Below are 13,536 nucleotides of genomic sequence, written 5' to 3'. Positions count from 1 at the left end.
CAACTATACCTCAATTAAATAAATAAATAAAATAGGAGTATCTTTAAATTTTCAAATTATACCTCTCCTATTTCAGGAATGACTGGTAAAAGGATATTGTTCACTGACAATATTCCTGCATTTACTTTAAAGGAAGGAGGAACATAATTTATCTGCAAGCAAGCTGAGGCATTCTAGAACTTCTCCCCACAGCTGTGGTGCTGGATATGTATCCTGTCCTTACATCATAAGATTAGGGAATGATTACATTCAATCCAACAGGTTCACCACAGATATTCTAGACGCAATGCCTTACTCACTCATTACTGTATCACACTGCTATGGGAACATAAAAACCATAATCAGTACTAAAGAAGCAGAGTTTCTAAAAATTCAGTTACGCTTTATCTACTATGAGAATCATTACCCATTCCTGAGGCTGAATAATAATGTATATCAGTTGAGCTATAAAAAAATGCTGATTTCATTTCATTTCCATTTTTATTTTTGATAAATTTGGAAGAAAAGAAACGAGGTCAGTAAATTTAAATATACTATTAACGTCTTAAATGATTATATATGTGTATAACCTCTCTTTACACACACACACACACACACACACACACACACCACCACATTTATTACTTTCTTTCCTCAAAGAAGAATTAAAATTTTTTTTTCCTGTTTCCTAATTTCCCTGTTGGGCTGCTATGGTCAGTTCCCAATTTGATGAAGAGCGACAGGACTTAGCAGAGATGTAACCTTAAGTTAGATTTTTTAGCACTTCATATTTTTAAAACTTGCATGTTTATATGGCCTTGAGGAAAGAGTATACTCTAAGTGTCACTTAAAGACTATATTGGATTTTTGGAAATGTTTTCATAAAGGTTGCTCTGATTTAAGAGATGCTCCAAGCTCAACATAACATAATCAAAGGCATTCATGCTTATTCTGTGCCAAGCACTATTTATTATGCCCATGTCTCACACACTCTTCCCAACAACGCTGTCAGGTAAGTTCCATTAGTATTCCCATTTCGCTGAGGAGGAAACACAAGACAGAACAGTATATATAACCTGCTCAAGCTTAAAAGAGTGGTAATGTCAGGGGCTGAATCCAAAACCGTTTGATCTCAGAGACTATGATCTTAAATCACAGCCCATACTGCCTCCAAATTCTTCCAGCTGACAGAGAATTTAAGTCAAGAGAATGATTTCTTTTAAGTTTTATAAATGTTGCAATATTCCATCCTAATCACAGTCACTGTATTTTTTTAACCCCAAATTGATGCAAAATCCGACAAATACGAGAATGCTGTGAATAACTGGTTAATATTGTGAAATCAGAACTTCCCCCAGAAAATCTGGGATAATGGTTGCCATATCCATAATACCAATTATGACAATTTGCAAGGCTCAGGTTGAGGAAGAGGGAATCCAATTTCTGTTTTATAAGACTGTTTGCAAATAATTACATTTTATGACATTGAATAGTAAGAGGATTATTCTTTCAACTTTCAAAAATATTTTTAAGGAGAAAAGGTAAAAAAAGGAAACACTGTTCTGCATAATTCTACCTAGAAATCTACCTTAATTTGTCTTGAAATAAAACCTAAAAATCTTAACTCTCTAATGTCTGTGCTAGTTCACAAAGGTGTTAAGCAGTATTACCAAAGCAAACATAGTAATTTCAAGTCTAAGTATTGTGTTTAAATGGTTACCAATAACTTTAAAAACCCTATACAGCAGAAGACCACTAACTGCACAGCCTGAGAGAGCGAGCATGCTTTTAGTTAGCATATTCCACCACTGGGCTTCCCTGGTGGCACAGTGGTTAAGAATCTGCCTGCCAATGCAGGGGACATGGGTTTGAGCCCTGGTCTGGGAAGATCCCACGTGCCACGGAGCAACTAAGTCCGTGTGCCACAACTACTGAGCCTGAGCTCTAGAGCCCACAAGCCACAGCTACTGAACCCACGTGCCACAACTACTGAAGCCCGCGCGCCGAGACTCCGTGCTCCGCAACAAGAGAAGCCACTGCAATGAGAAGCTCACGCACTGCAACGAAGAGGAGCCCCCACTCGCCACAACTAGAGAAAGTCTGCACACAGCAACGAAGACCCAACACAGCCAAAAAATAAATAAATAAAATAAATTTATTTTTTTAAAAAAGAAAAAAGAATATCCTACCACTGTGTAATTCCCTTTAAGTCCCCTCCCCATCAGAGACCACATCCATTTTATCATTAAATTTTCAGACACAGGGAGAGACTGTCAAGACATTATATAAGTACATAAGGTTAATCAGTCTATATAGTGATAACTATCAAACATTGCTGCTAGGCTCCAATCAAATCAGCTGAACCACATTATTCATGGCAGATGTGTCTGGCAGGAACTAACCTAATCACTATATGTTGTTTCCACGAAGCCCAAAAGACCAATCCATGAAAACCAATCGTCAAATTCCAACTCATCACATATAGAAAGGTTTTCGAAATAAATTTTGCAACAGGGGACAAAAGCAAGTGTTGTGCAAAGTTCCTGAATGCTTATGGAAGACATATTTTCTAAAAGTAGTGAACAAGGAAGTGGGAGGAAAATGTCGACGGGCACATTTTAAATAAGCCAGTCCCCAAAGGAGCATTAATAGATGCCACATAGGGGCTTCCCTTGTTGCACAGCTGTTAAGAATCTGCTTGCCAATGCAGGGTACACGGGTTTGAGCCCTGATCCGGGAAGATCCCACATGCCGTGGAGCAACTAAGCCTGCATGCCACAACTACTGAGGCTGAGCTCTAGAGCCCGTGAGCCACAACTACTGAAGCCCGTGCGCCTAAAGCCTGTGCTCTGCAACAAGAGAAGCCACTGAAATGACAAGCCTGCGCACCGCAACGAAGAGTGGCCCCCGCTCGCTGCAACTAGAGAAATCTGTGCAGCAACAAGGACCCAATGCAGCCAAAAATAAATAAATTAAATAAATTTAAAAAAACAGATGCCACATAATTTCTATAGTATTAGTCTCTACGAAGCAATTACATTTAATTGCTTAATTAATTACATTTTAGTAAAGACATGCCTATTACTGTCAGTGTTCAGAACACCTCAAATAATTAAATCCGACCAACAGTTGGAAAGCTACCTAGTTCCCCCATCTTTAAAAAGGAATTAAATAAGTAGGACTTTATTAGGTAGAGGGCTGAAAATATGATTTCACAGCCTGATGATACAAATCTTGTTTTCTACTTTTCTTGTGAGGATGGTTTCCTTTAAACTTAAACTATAAAGAGCATAAACCATCATTTCTCAAAGTAAAATGTACTGTACGAGCAAAAAGGCAGAAGTCTACTACTATAAGTGGTTTTCAGTACTCAAGACAGCACCCCATTTAGAGCTTCATTTATTAAGCGATTCTTGGATAACACCCAATTGTCAAGACTCCTACTCTACTGCCTTTTCTTTTTTTGAAGCATAATACAATCAGAAAGAACCTACGTAGAAAAAAATCTGTTCTATATCTATAGTTTGGCATCTCTACTACCGTCAGCCCTATTTGATAAAATAATTACCGAAAAGGGCAAAAAACATTTCCATATTAAAACAAAGTATTTAAAATAATCATAGGGATTGAGACAATTCGTAACCACATGCTTCTGAAATACACCCAATGATCCTTGGGACTCACTACAGCCTATTCTGAAAACAGCAGAGTGATTCTGTAAAAATGAAAAATAGACCATGTCACTCCTCTCAAAAGGCTTCCCATTTCACTTAAAGACAAAATTCCCTTCAGCAGCAGATAAAGCTGTACGTAATCCAGTATCCTGTCCCCAATTATCTCTTTCATTTCTTCATCTACTTCTCTCCCCTGCTCTCACTTAGCTCCACACTGGCCTCCTTACTCCAGCCACACAGGCCCCCTTGCTGCAATTCCAATAAAGCATGCAGTCTTCTGCCTCAGGACTTTTATACTGGCTGTTCCTTCTGCCTGGAATGCTCTTCCTCCAAATATCCACAAGTCTAATTCTTCTACTTCTTCAAATTTTTGCTCAAAATTCACCTTTTCAATGAGGCCTATCCTTACCACCCCATTTAAAATTGCATCTCTCCCCCAACCCTCACACTTCCCTGCTCTATCTTTTCTTCTTGTTCATAGCATTACTGCTTGCTAACATGCTAATTTCTTCTTTTATATGCTCATTGTTTATTGCTATCTATCTGTACAATGTTCAAGGAGAACAGCCTTCTTTTTTGTCCTCTGTAGTATCTAAAGTACCTAAAAACATTGTGTAGCAGATATCAGGCACTCAATTACCACTGAATTTAATTGAATGACCCAGGACAACTCATATAGTATTACTAGTAAGACCAGGCAAGGGCATATCTTATTGGAATACTCATGCCAAAGATCTTATCTGGTAAGCAGACCAGACTGTTCCAATGTAAGGGGTAAAAGCACCATTCAGCAGCCAGGTAGGCAGCTTAGCCAGCTTATTTCACAACAAACTATTCTCCTCATTTGAAGTAAAGATTACTGAAAGGTGCCCTCTACATTACCTGCATCAAATAAACCAGATTCAATATTCTACCATATGGTCTATATTCCAAGATAAAATTTAAAAAAAAGTTAGTCAAAAGAGAATGCACTGGGCATGCTATCAGACAACTAGATTGCCAACCAGTCATAAACAAGAAAGCACAAGGTTATTCATTCATTCAGTCACTCCATCAACAAATATTTATTGTTGAGCACTGGGAGTACAACAGTGGAAAAGAAATATACAGAATTTAGAGGAGAGGAAGGCATATACTCATAATAGAGCATAATTAGAGTTATAAAAGTGTACATCAAGGTGCTGGAGAACACACAGGGGAGGGCACCAATCCAGACCTAGGAAGCAGTTAATTACGGGAAAATTTCTTGAGAGACTCAAACTCAAAACTATACCTTGAAGCTTCTTTACCTTTTTACAACAGCTAATCTGAGAAAAAGGGGGCATCTTACTGATCACGTCAGACAAAAAGTGAATGGTATTTTCTTAAAGGATGTGCAATTTGTTTAGATTTCAAATATGAGTCAGTGACGACACCTACATGCTTTACCAACTCTCTATCCTCATTTTAGCAGACCTCTCTGATACAGAAATAAATTGCAAATATAACTGTCAATACAGTTAACTCATTCATCTTTCTCCCAGACTGCTTCTCTTTCTGTATCACCTATCTTGAGTACTCAACCTATTTTCAAGGAAGAAGAATATTTCTGTAAGTCCAAACAACTGGGCTGGGAATTTCTTTCAGTGATAGAGGAAAGTACTATTTCCAAGCAGATAATGCCTCTTAGCTAAATTAGGAAAACAACTCTCCTCTGCCACCAAAAGAAAAAAAAAAAAAATCAGAATTTACCAAAACACAATTTTTATCCAGGTACAAAAGAAAAATCAACGGTTATCTACTCCTTAACAGTCTCCATTCCACACAAATCTCCTTTTGTGTATACTTTATACATTTCCTTCATTTCTTTGACTATCTGGAATATATTTCGACCTCTACACCCAATCCTTATTTATCTGTTTCTTCAGATACAGTTATTATCTTCTTTAGAGGCTTTCCTCCACTAAGCTTCTCTCATATTCTGAGATTACTTAATACCCTGTATGTTGCTTTGACACTGCAAATTTGTCTTGGTCCTTTAAGTTGTTTTAGGTAAGCATTTATGCTTCATCTCATTAATGAGACCACATGCAACTGAAGGCCTTTAGTTTTGACATCTTACATACAACCTATCACAGCATTTACCCAATGAGAAGGGTTAGCAAACTTTCAAATAATAGAGCTCTGGGTCAAGAAAAATGTGACTAGAAATAGACTTAGAGCCAAAAAGACCTAAGATGTATACAATTTTATATGTGGTATTATACAATTCAGTTCATCACTCTCAACTTCTGAGAATTTCTAACTACTAAAGACTCAACAAGGGGGACTTCCCTGGTGGCGCAGTGGTTAAGAATCTGCCTGCCAATGCAGGGGACATGGGTTCAATCCCTTGTCTGGGAAGATCCCACATGCCGTGGAGCAACTAAACCCCTGTGCCTCAACTACTGAGCCTGCACTCTAGAGCCTAAGAGCCACAACTACTGAGCCCGCATGCCACAACTACTGAAGCCCGCAAGCCTAGAGCCCATGCTCCGCAATAAGAGAAGCCCCCACAATGAGAAGCCCACACACTGCAATGAAGAGCAGCTCCCACTCTCTGCAACAGAGAAAGCCCACACGCAGCAACGAAGACCCAACACAGCCAAATAAAGAAGATTCAACAAGGAAGAAAATAAACTCCCTGCTCTAACAGAGCTTACAAGCTACAGGGAGAAGACAGACAACAATAAATATATGATGATAAAATTTGCTAAGAAGAAAGTAGAGTAAGGTGTAGACCCTGACAGTGGGGGTAGTATTTCAGCTATGGTGAAGGGAAAAAAAAGCTTCTGATGAAATGACCTTTTGGTAGGGTCTTGAAGGAAATGAAGGAACCAGTCATGTGGATATGTGGGGAGAGTGTTCCAGGCCAACATTAGAAACCAGTACAAAGGTTTTACTGGGAATGTGGATGTCTGTATTCAAGGAAGAATAAAGAGGCCAGAGTGGCTGGAATGGAGAGAGTGAGTGGGAAAAGTATTAGATGAGGTCAGAGAGTGAACAGTAATAAAAATCATGTAGGATCTTCTAGAACCTATCACACTGTATTTTGTTTGGTCATTTAAATTGTTCTTCTCTCCAATTAAAGAGTCTCAATCTGTCATCAGGGACCATGTTTAGCTAATTTGTTATATTCCCCAGAGACTAGTACTATGCTTAACATAGGATGGGTATTTAAATATTTATGAATTAAATCAGGTTAAAATATAAATCTAGAAACCTCCTTTACCTATTTGGCACATTCAGCAGCTTTTACACTGATAAAAAAGGCTACACTTAGTGGTTGAACAATCATTTTTAGTTAGTGGAAGGCTAAATAAGCTAGGTGATTATCTGCCCATTGGCTTTCACTAAAACAATGGCTGCTGACTGACCCTGTTGTAGGTCTTCTGCTAAATCACGGTAGAATCTAAAACCCCAGTTACACATCTCTCTTCAAGAACCAAGCAGAGATAAGGAACCTGGGTATAAGAAACCTGGGATGGGAAGTTATAAGATAAGGGGGAAAATGGCAATTCAGTTTTCCTGAAATTTGAGGAAGTTGTTTGCACTGAGTCCAAAAACTCTTCATTGTCTACTAAGCTTGATCAGAGAACCACTATAGCTAAGAAAAGGCAATGTTGTAGTAGCATGAAGTTGCAGCTTACTCTAGGGCTAGGTTCTAATACTGGCTATTTCAAGATTTTGGATTCCTATTGGTAACTAAATATTTGCAGCATGCATATGGCACATATATGCCACCTCCTGCCAAATATTACCACCAAGAAGCAAACAGACAGCCTACCCGGCTCTTTGGTGGGGCTGGTGGTGGACTCTGGGAGGGTTCATGCCAAGGAGTGCTTCCCATGACTTCTGCTGCCGGTGACCTTGTCCCCCTGGTGAGCCACGGCCACCCCACGCCTCTGCAGGAGACCCTCCAACACTAGCAGGAGTATGGATTACGTCAAAGCAGTCAGCGATGGAGCTGCCTAGCGGGTACATGCTTCACTAAGCTCTACATCTTGGTGTGTGTGTGAGGACCTGACTGTATCGTTAAGGATCCACTTTCCCGGGACTTCCCTGGTGGCACAGTGGTTAAGAATCCACCTGCTGGTGCAGGGTTTGATCCCTGGTCCAGGAGGATCCCACATGCCACATGCAGAGCAACTGGGGCCATGCACCACAACTACTGAGCCTGCGTTCTAGAGCCCACGAACCACACTACTGAGCCCTCATGCCACAACTACTGAAGCTCGCACGCCTAAGCTCAAGCTCTGAAACAAGAGAAGCCACCACAATGAGAAGCACGTGCACTGCAATGAAGAGTAGCCCCCACTCGCCACAACTAGAGAAAGCCCTCGCGCAGCAATGAAGACCCAACGCAGACAAAAATTTAAAAAAATAAAAAAAAGAAGCAAACAGAAATGTCCAAATGATATCCAATCACTAAAAAGATCTAGATATATCTTATAAAATTTTGCCAGCTGTACAACCACATCATATCGCAGTCAAGAACAACTTGGTACTGTATTCTCATCTTTTAACTCTACATTTTCCAAACACCGGCTCTGTTAGATTCAGTAACTGCACGTTGTTTCTAATTATCTATTATCTATTATTCCTTTCTCAAAAGTATAGTCTTACTAACGAATTATGTAGGATGCCTATTAACTAAGAAATTTAAAATTCAGTAAAAACTTGAATTGTATGATAAATGGAAAGTGCTAACTGAAACATAAAGGCACAAATACACATAATACATGATTAAAAGCCAACTGTAACTATGAAAAGTAATTAGAGATTTTGTTAATTAGCACAGAAAATTCATGTTCAAAATTACTGTTTGGGGCTTCCCTGGTGGTGCAGTGGTTAAGAACACGGGTTCGAGCCCTGGTCTGGGAAGATCCCACATGCCGCAGAGCAACTAAGCCTGTGCACCACAACTGATGAGCCTGTGCTCTAGAGCCTGCGTGCCACCACCACTGAGCCCATGTGCCACAACTACTGAAGCCCATGCACCTAGAGCCCGTGCTCCACAAGAGAAGCCACCACAATGAGAAGCCTGTGCACTGCAATGAAGAGTAGCCCCCACTCGCCACAACTAGAGAAAGCCCACACACAGCAACAAAGACCCAATACAAACAAAAATTTTAAAAAATAAATTAAAAGAAACAAGCAAACAACCGCCCCAAAAAAGAATAAATAAATATTTTAAACAAAAACAAAAACCAAAATTACTGTTTGCTCTAAACCTGGCAACCTGTAGAACCACTCTAGTCTTCAGCTTGTTTGATTTGGCCAGAACAGTGGGTCTTTGTCTGTTTATTTTGTTTTAATGTAAATTTGATTGTTTTTAGGAAGTGCAGGTATTCTGTTGTATAGCACTGAGCCTAGTTTATGTTATTTGTCTGGCCCTAAAGGTATTTAAATTTGCACATCCTGTAATTGTAGGTGAAGATGTTTGATCTCTTATGCAAATTCTGAAATGACTTTGGAAAACACTGAAATAACCATAGTTCTGGACAAGCACTAATTTTTTCTCAGTGATACATACATCATAAAAAAGTAAACAATGAAACATTTTTCCAAAAGGTATCCTTAGGTTCATCATTCTATTTTCAGAGATTCTCTGGGATTGAAAACACTTCAGAAGTGAACCACCCCAATTTTCAACATTTTACATGGAAGTTAACTGGGACCCAGAGAGGAAAAGTGACTTGTCCAAGGTCTTACAGTCAACTGATAACTTGGTTACAAAAGTGTTGTTTTTGTTTTTTTTAATTTACTTATTTTATTTTTTTATTATTTTTTGGCTGCACTGGGTTTTCGTTGCTGCACAACGGGCTTTCTCTAGTTGCGGCGAGCTGGGACTACTCTTCGTTGCGGTACGCGGGCTTCTCATTGCAGTGGCGTCTCTTGCTGCGGAGCACGGGCTCTAGGTGCGCAGGCTTCAGTAGTTGTGGCTCGTGGGCTCTAGAGCGCAGGCTCAGTAGTTATGGCACATGGGCTTTGTTGCTCTGTGACATGTGGGATCTTCCTGGACCAGGGCTCGAACCCATGTCCTCTGCATTGGCAGGCAGATTCTTAAACACTGTGCCACCAGGGAAGCCCCTACAAAAGTGTTTTGAATTTGTTTCCCCTAACAAGATTTTCATTTCATCAAGGGAAAGACTAGTGTTTCTGATTATCCTGAGCCTTGTTCTAACACTTTGCTCAGCAAGTATTCAACAAGTAGTACTGAGATTTGCTCCCAAACGGTGAAATAAGTTCTTATTTATAAACAATCATAACCCAAATTACACAATGTTGTATGTCAGTTATATCTCAGTAAAGCTGGAAATAAATAAGCAAATAGAACCCAGCTACAGTTACATAGAAAGAATAGATTCCTGCTCAGTAGCCATGGTATTTGTTGAATGAATGAATGAAGAAATAAATGCAATTTCAGTTCAGTGGGTATGCTTGTAGTCAGTGAGCCTTCAAATGGATAAAGGAGCCAATAGGCACCACAATGGATAAAACTTAACCTCTCAAAGACACTAGCCTTAAATAAGGTCTTTGACATAGGAGAAACAGGCTCATAACCCAGTTTCATATGCCTGATTAAGGCAAAATACAGCATTAGCCTAGGTCAGCAAATTATCAATTCCTTTCTTAAAAAAAAAAAAGTCAGTCCTCGTCACACCTAAAATTTTGGGCTATAGCTCAATCCTGATTCAAATGTTTTCTAAAGTAATTCACAAACATATTACTTCAGCATTTTTTCCACATTTAGACAGAATATCAAAACCCATCATACTTAGGGCAGTGAAAATACACTGTATGATATTATAATGATATGTCATTATATATTTGTCTAAATCCATAAACTTTTCAACACTAAGAGTGAATCCTATGGTAAACTATGGGCTTTGGGTAATTATGATGTGTCAGTATAGGTCCATTCTTGGTGAAAAATATACCATTCTGGTGAGTGATGTTGATAATGGGGGAAGCTATGCATGTACAGGGGCAGGTGGGTAAGCAGGAAACCTCTGTACCGTCCCCTCAATTTTGTTGTAAACCTAAAGCTGCTCTTAAGAAAAAAAATCCTCAAAAAAGTAAAAATTAATGAATTAATGTTAAAGAAAAAAACATCATGGCAATATTCTCTTTTCCAAGCATAGCCTACAGCAGGGCTCAACAACTTGCAACACACATGCTTCTGCCTGGGGCATCCAGTAAGGAGGCTTTAGAAACCTCCACATTCTAGAGACACGCAGGGCTCAGGAAGCCCAGCTGTTCTTAGTTACTGCCTTTTTTTCCCCCCTTTGCTTGAAGGAAGTTCAAAGCTTTTAAACTTTCATTAGCAGGATCAAGGTTAATGTGGGTGGGAGTTCCTGCACTTAGACTAGATTCTCCTTCTTTCATCTTCGACTCACATTCATATCATGTTCCAACTAAGTTCAAGTGGTGGGAGATTTTTTTGCTACCTTCCTCATTCTCTTTCCATTTAATATTCTACATTTCTCTTTCATTTTTTCCCCCCTTTCATTAGACAGAACACACAAGCTCAAACATCTCCTCCACTCCCTTCCACTTGTTCTTTGGGAAATGAGCAAATGGTGCTTGCACTTGGCCTAGGATAAGGGTAGGAGAAACTGAGTCCAGGATAAGGGTGGGGTTAAGTTCAGCACTGGGGACAGTGGAGAGTAGAGGTTAAGGAAAAGCAGCCAAGATCTGCAATTTTATTTGGACTTTCACAATAGTCATCCTTTCCACTTAGGAACGCCAAAATTTCACCAGGACAAAATGTATAACCCTAAATTTAAGGTGTTCCTTCTCTCTTATGGTATAGTATAACTGTGAATTGGGGACGGGAGGTATGTTAATTCAGATATTGGGAAAGCTACAGTAGAGCACTCACATATGTACAACACCTGCACAACATCCACAACACTTGCTGGAATCTATCTTGTACTCATACAGATGCAACCTGGGCATGTGAGGGCATTACTGCCCCATGGGGCAACACTTGCCAGTGGAGCCAGAAGCCAACGGGTAAATGCTCCCCATCTGAGGTACATTCTATACAACTTCTAGAAAACTGAAGACGCTGGCAGTTTTCAGCCCAGTTGCACACAATGGTGACTAACTTAATAACATATCCTCGTAGCAACTTTCTCTTCCTCTCTGTTTCGTTTCCCTAGCCCTCGACTACTAGTTCCTGAGAATCTCAGGCCCTCTTTCTGGGTGGGGTTCCCAGGCTAAAACAATAGAGATGGTCACAAAACTGGGAGAATCAGCTTTCTAAACACATGAGGTTCAGCATTTGTTCCAGTACAGAAATCCAATACTATAAAGATCAGCATGCATTTCCCACACACAAGCAGGATAAAAGAAATGGAAGAATCTATATGGAACCAGGACTTCACTACATTTCTTTTTTTTTAATAAGTTTATTTATTTAACTTATTTATTTTTGGCTGCATTGGGTCTTCGTTGCTGCACGGGCTTTCTCTAGTTGTGGTGAGCGGGGGCTACTCTTTATTGCAGTGCATGGGCTTCTCATTGCAGTGGCTTCTCTTGTTGCGGAGCATGGGCTCTAGGCAGGAGGGCTTCAGTAGTTGTGGCACGCGAGCTCAGTAGTTGTGGCTCACGGGCTCTAGAGCGCAGGCTCAGTAGTTGTGGCACACGGGCTTAGTTGCTCCGTGGCATGTGGGATCTTCCCAGACCAGGACTCGAACCCGTATCCCCTGCATTGGCAGGCAGATTCTTAACCACTGTGCCACCAGGGAAGCCCACCACTACATTCCTTGATATAAACATGTCCCCTTGAAAGCTGGGACAGACAATTTGAGAATAAAAATCATGGTCAAAACTCCCTATACTCTTCTCTATGGAACTGTTGCCAGGACCCACCACTGTGTCTCCAAATATGGCACAATGTGCCTGAGATGATGAAAATACGAATTTACACCCCCCCAAAATATACATCTTCTGTATCCATTCCCCATTCCACAGAAGAGTTGGATGACAGGAAGAAAGAATCTAAGTCTGATAGTGCTAAATGGTTCAGGAGTAGAAATGGGCTGCTAATCTTTAACCGCTAGCCGGAGGAAGGCAAACACAAAGATTTACTCACACATCATTGAATTCCTCCAGAGACCTTGCAGGTGTGAAAACATCCAACAGACCAATCACCTATAAGAAAACATAAAAATCAAACAGTAAATAAATACTGAACTTATCCATCAGGTCTTAGTCATTTTAATAGGAACTAATTCCAAATCCTGCTCTCAGTTCAGTAACATTACATTATCGTATACTTAATAACTCCAACTTATTTTTTACCCAAATTATGCTTTTGTTTTTTACTTGTTAAACGTCACTTTTCATAACAACCCATTTTACTACTAAAATCTTCATGTCTTTAGAATTTGGTCACATATAGCCATTAGCTTATCAGGAAGCAAAAAGATTTAGGACTCTTGACTTACACATGCACTGATAGTCTAGGGATTAACAAACAGAAAAAAGTCATACTTCTACAGCTGTTGTTATAGTATCATTTTTCTTTTTAAAATATATTGTTATTCAATAAAATTTACTATATAGTCTTCAAAACTGACATTTTTAAAGCCCCAATATATCTTCTCAGTATATTCTTGGTATTATTCTTTTTTTTTTTTTTTAACATCTTTATTGGAGTATAACTGTTTTACAATAGTGTGTTAGTTTCTCCTTTACAACAAAGTGAATCAGTTATACATATACATATGTTCCCATATCCCTTCCCTCTTGCGTCTCCCTCCCTCCCACCCTCCCTATCCCACCCCTCTCATGGTCACAAAGCACAGAGGTGATCTCCCTGTGCTATGCGGCAGCTTCCCACTAGCTACCT

At 39.7% G+C, this 13,536-nt stretch overlaps 1 protein-coding gene across 4 annotated transcripts in view; it reads right to left on the bottom strand.

Moving 5' to 3' along the window:
- The window catches only part of MAPK14 (mitogen-activated protein kinase 14), a 77,971-nt gene that overhangs the window by 31,501 nt on the left and 32,934 nt on the right, over positions 1 to 13,536 (bottom strand). For all 4 annotated transcript variants that reach the window (XR_002891461.2, XM_024121763.1, XM_024121766.2 and 1 more), the window contains exon 3: positions 12,778 to 12,836. Coding sequence is in view for 3 of the 4 variants with exons in the window: in XM_024121763.1 (XP_023977531.1) it covers positions 12,778 to 12,836 (59 nt within the window). In the remaining variant the exon portion in view is untranslated. The remainder of the gene's footprint in view (positions 1 to 12,777; positions 12,837 to 13,536) is intronic.

Source organism: Physeter macrocephalus, chromosome 18 (genome assembly GCF_002837175.3).
Source record: "Physeter macrocephalus isolate SW-GA chromosome 18, ASM283717v5, whole genome shotgun sequence".
In the NCBI taxonomy this organism is placed as follows: domain Eukaryota; kingdom Metazoa; phylum Chordata; class Mammalia; order Artiodactyla; family Physeteridae; genus Physeter; species Physeter macrocephalus.
This window is presented reverse-complemented; position numbering and strand designations above follow the sequence as displayed.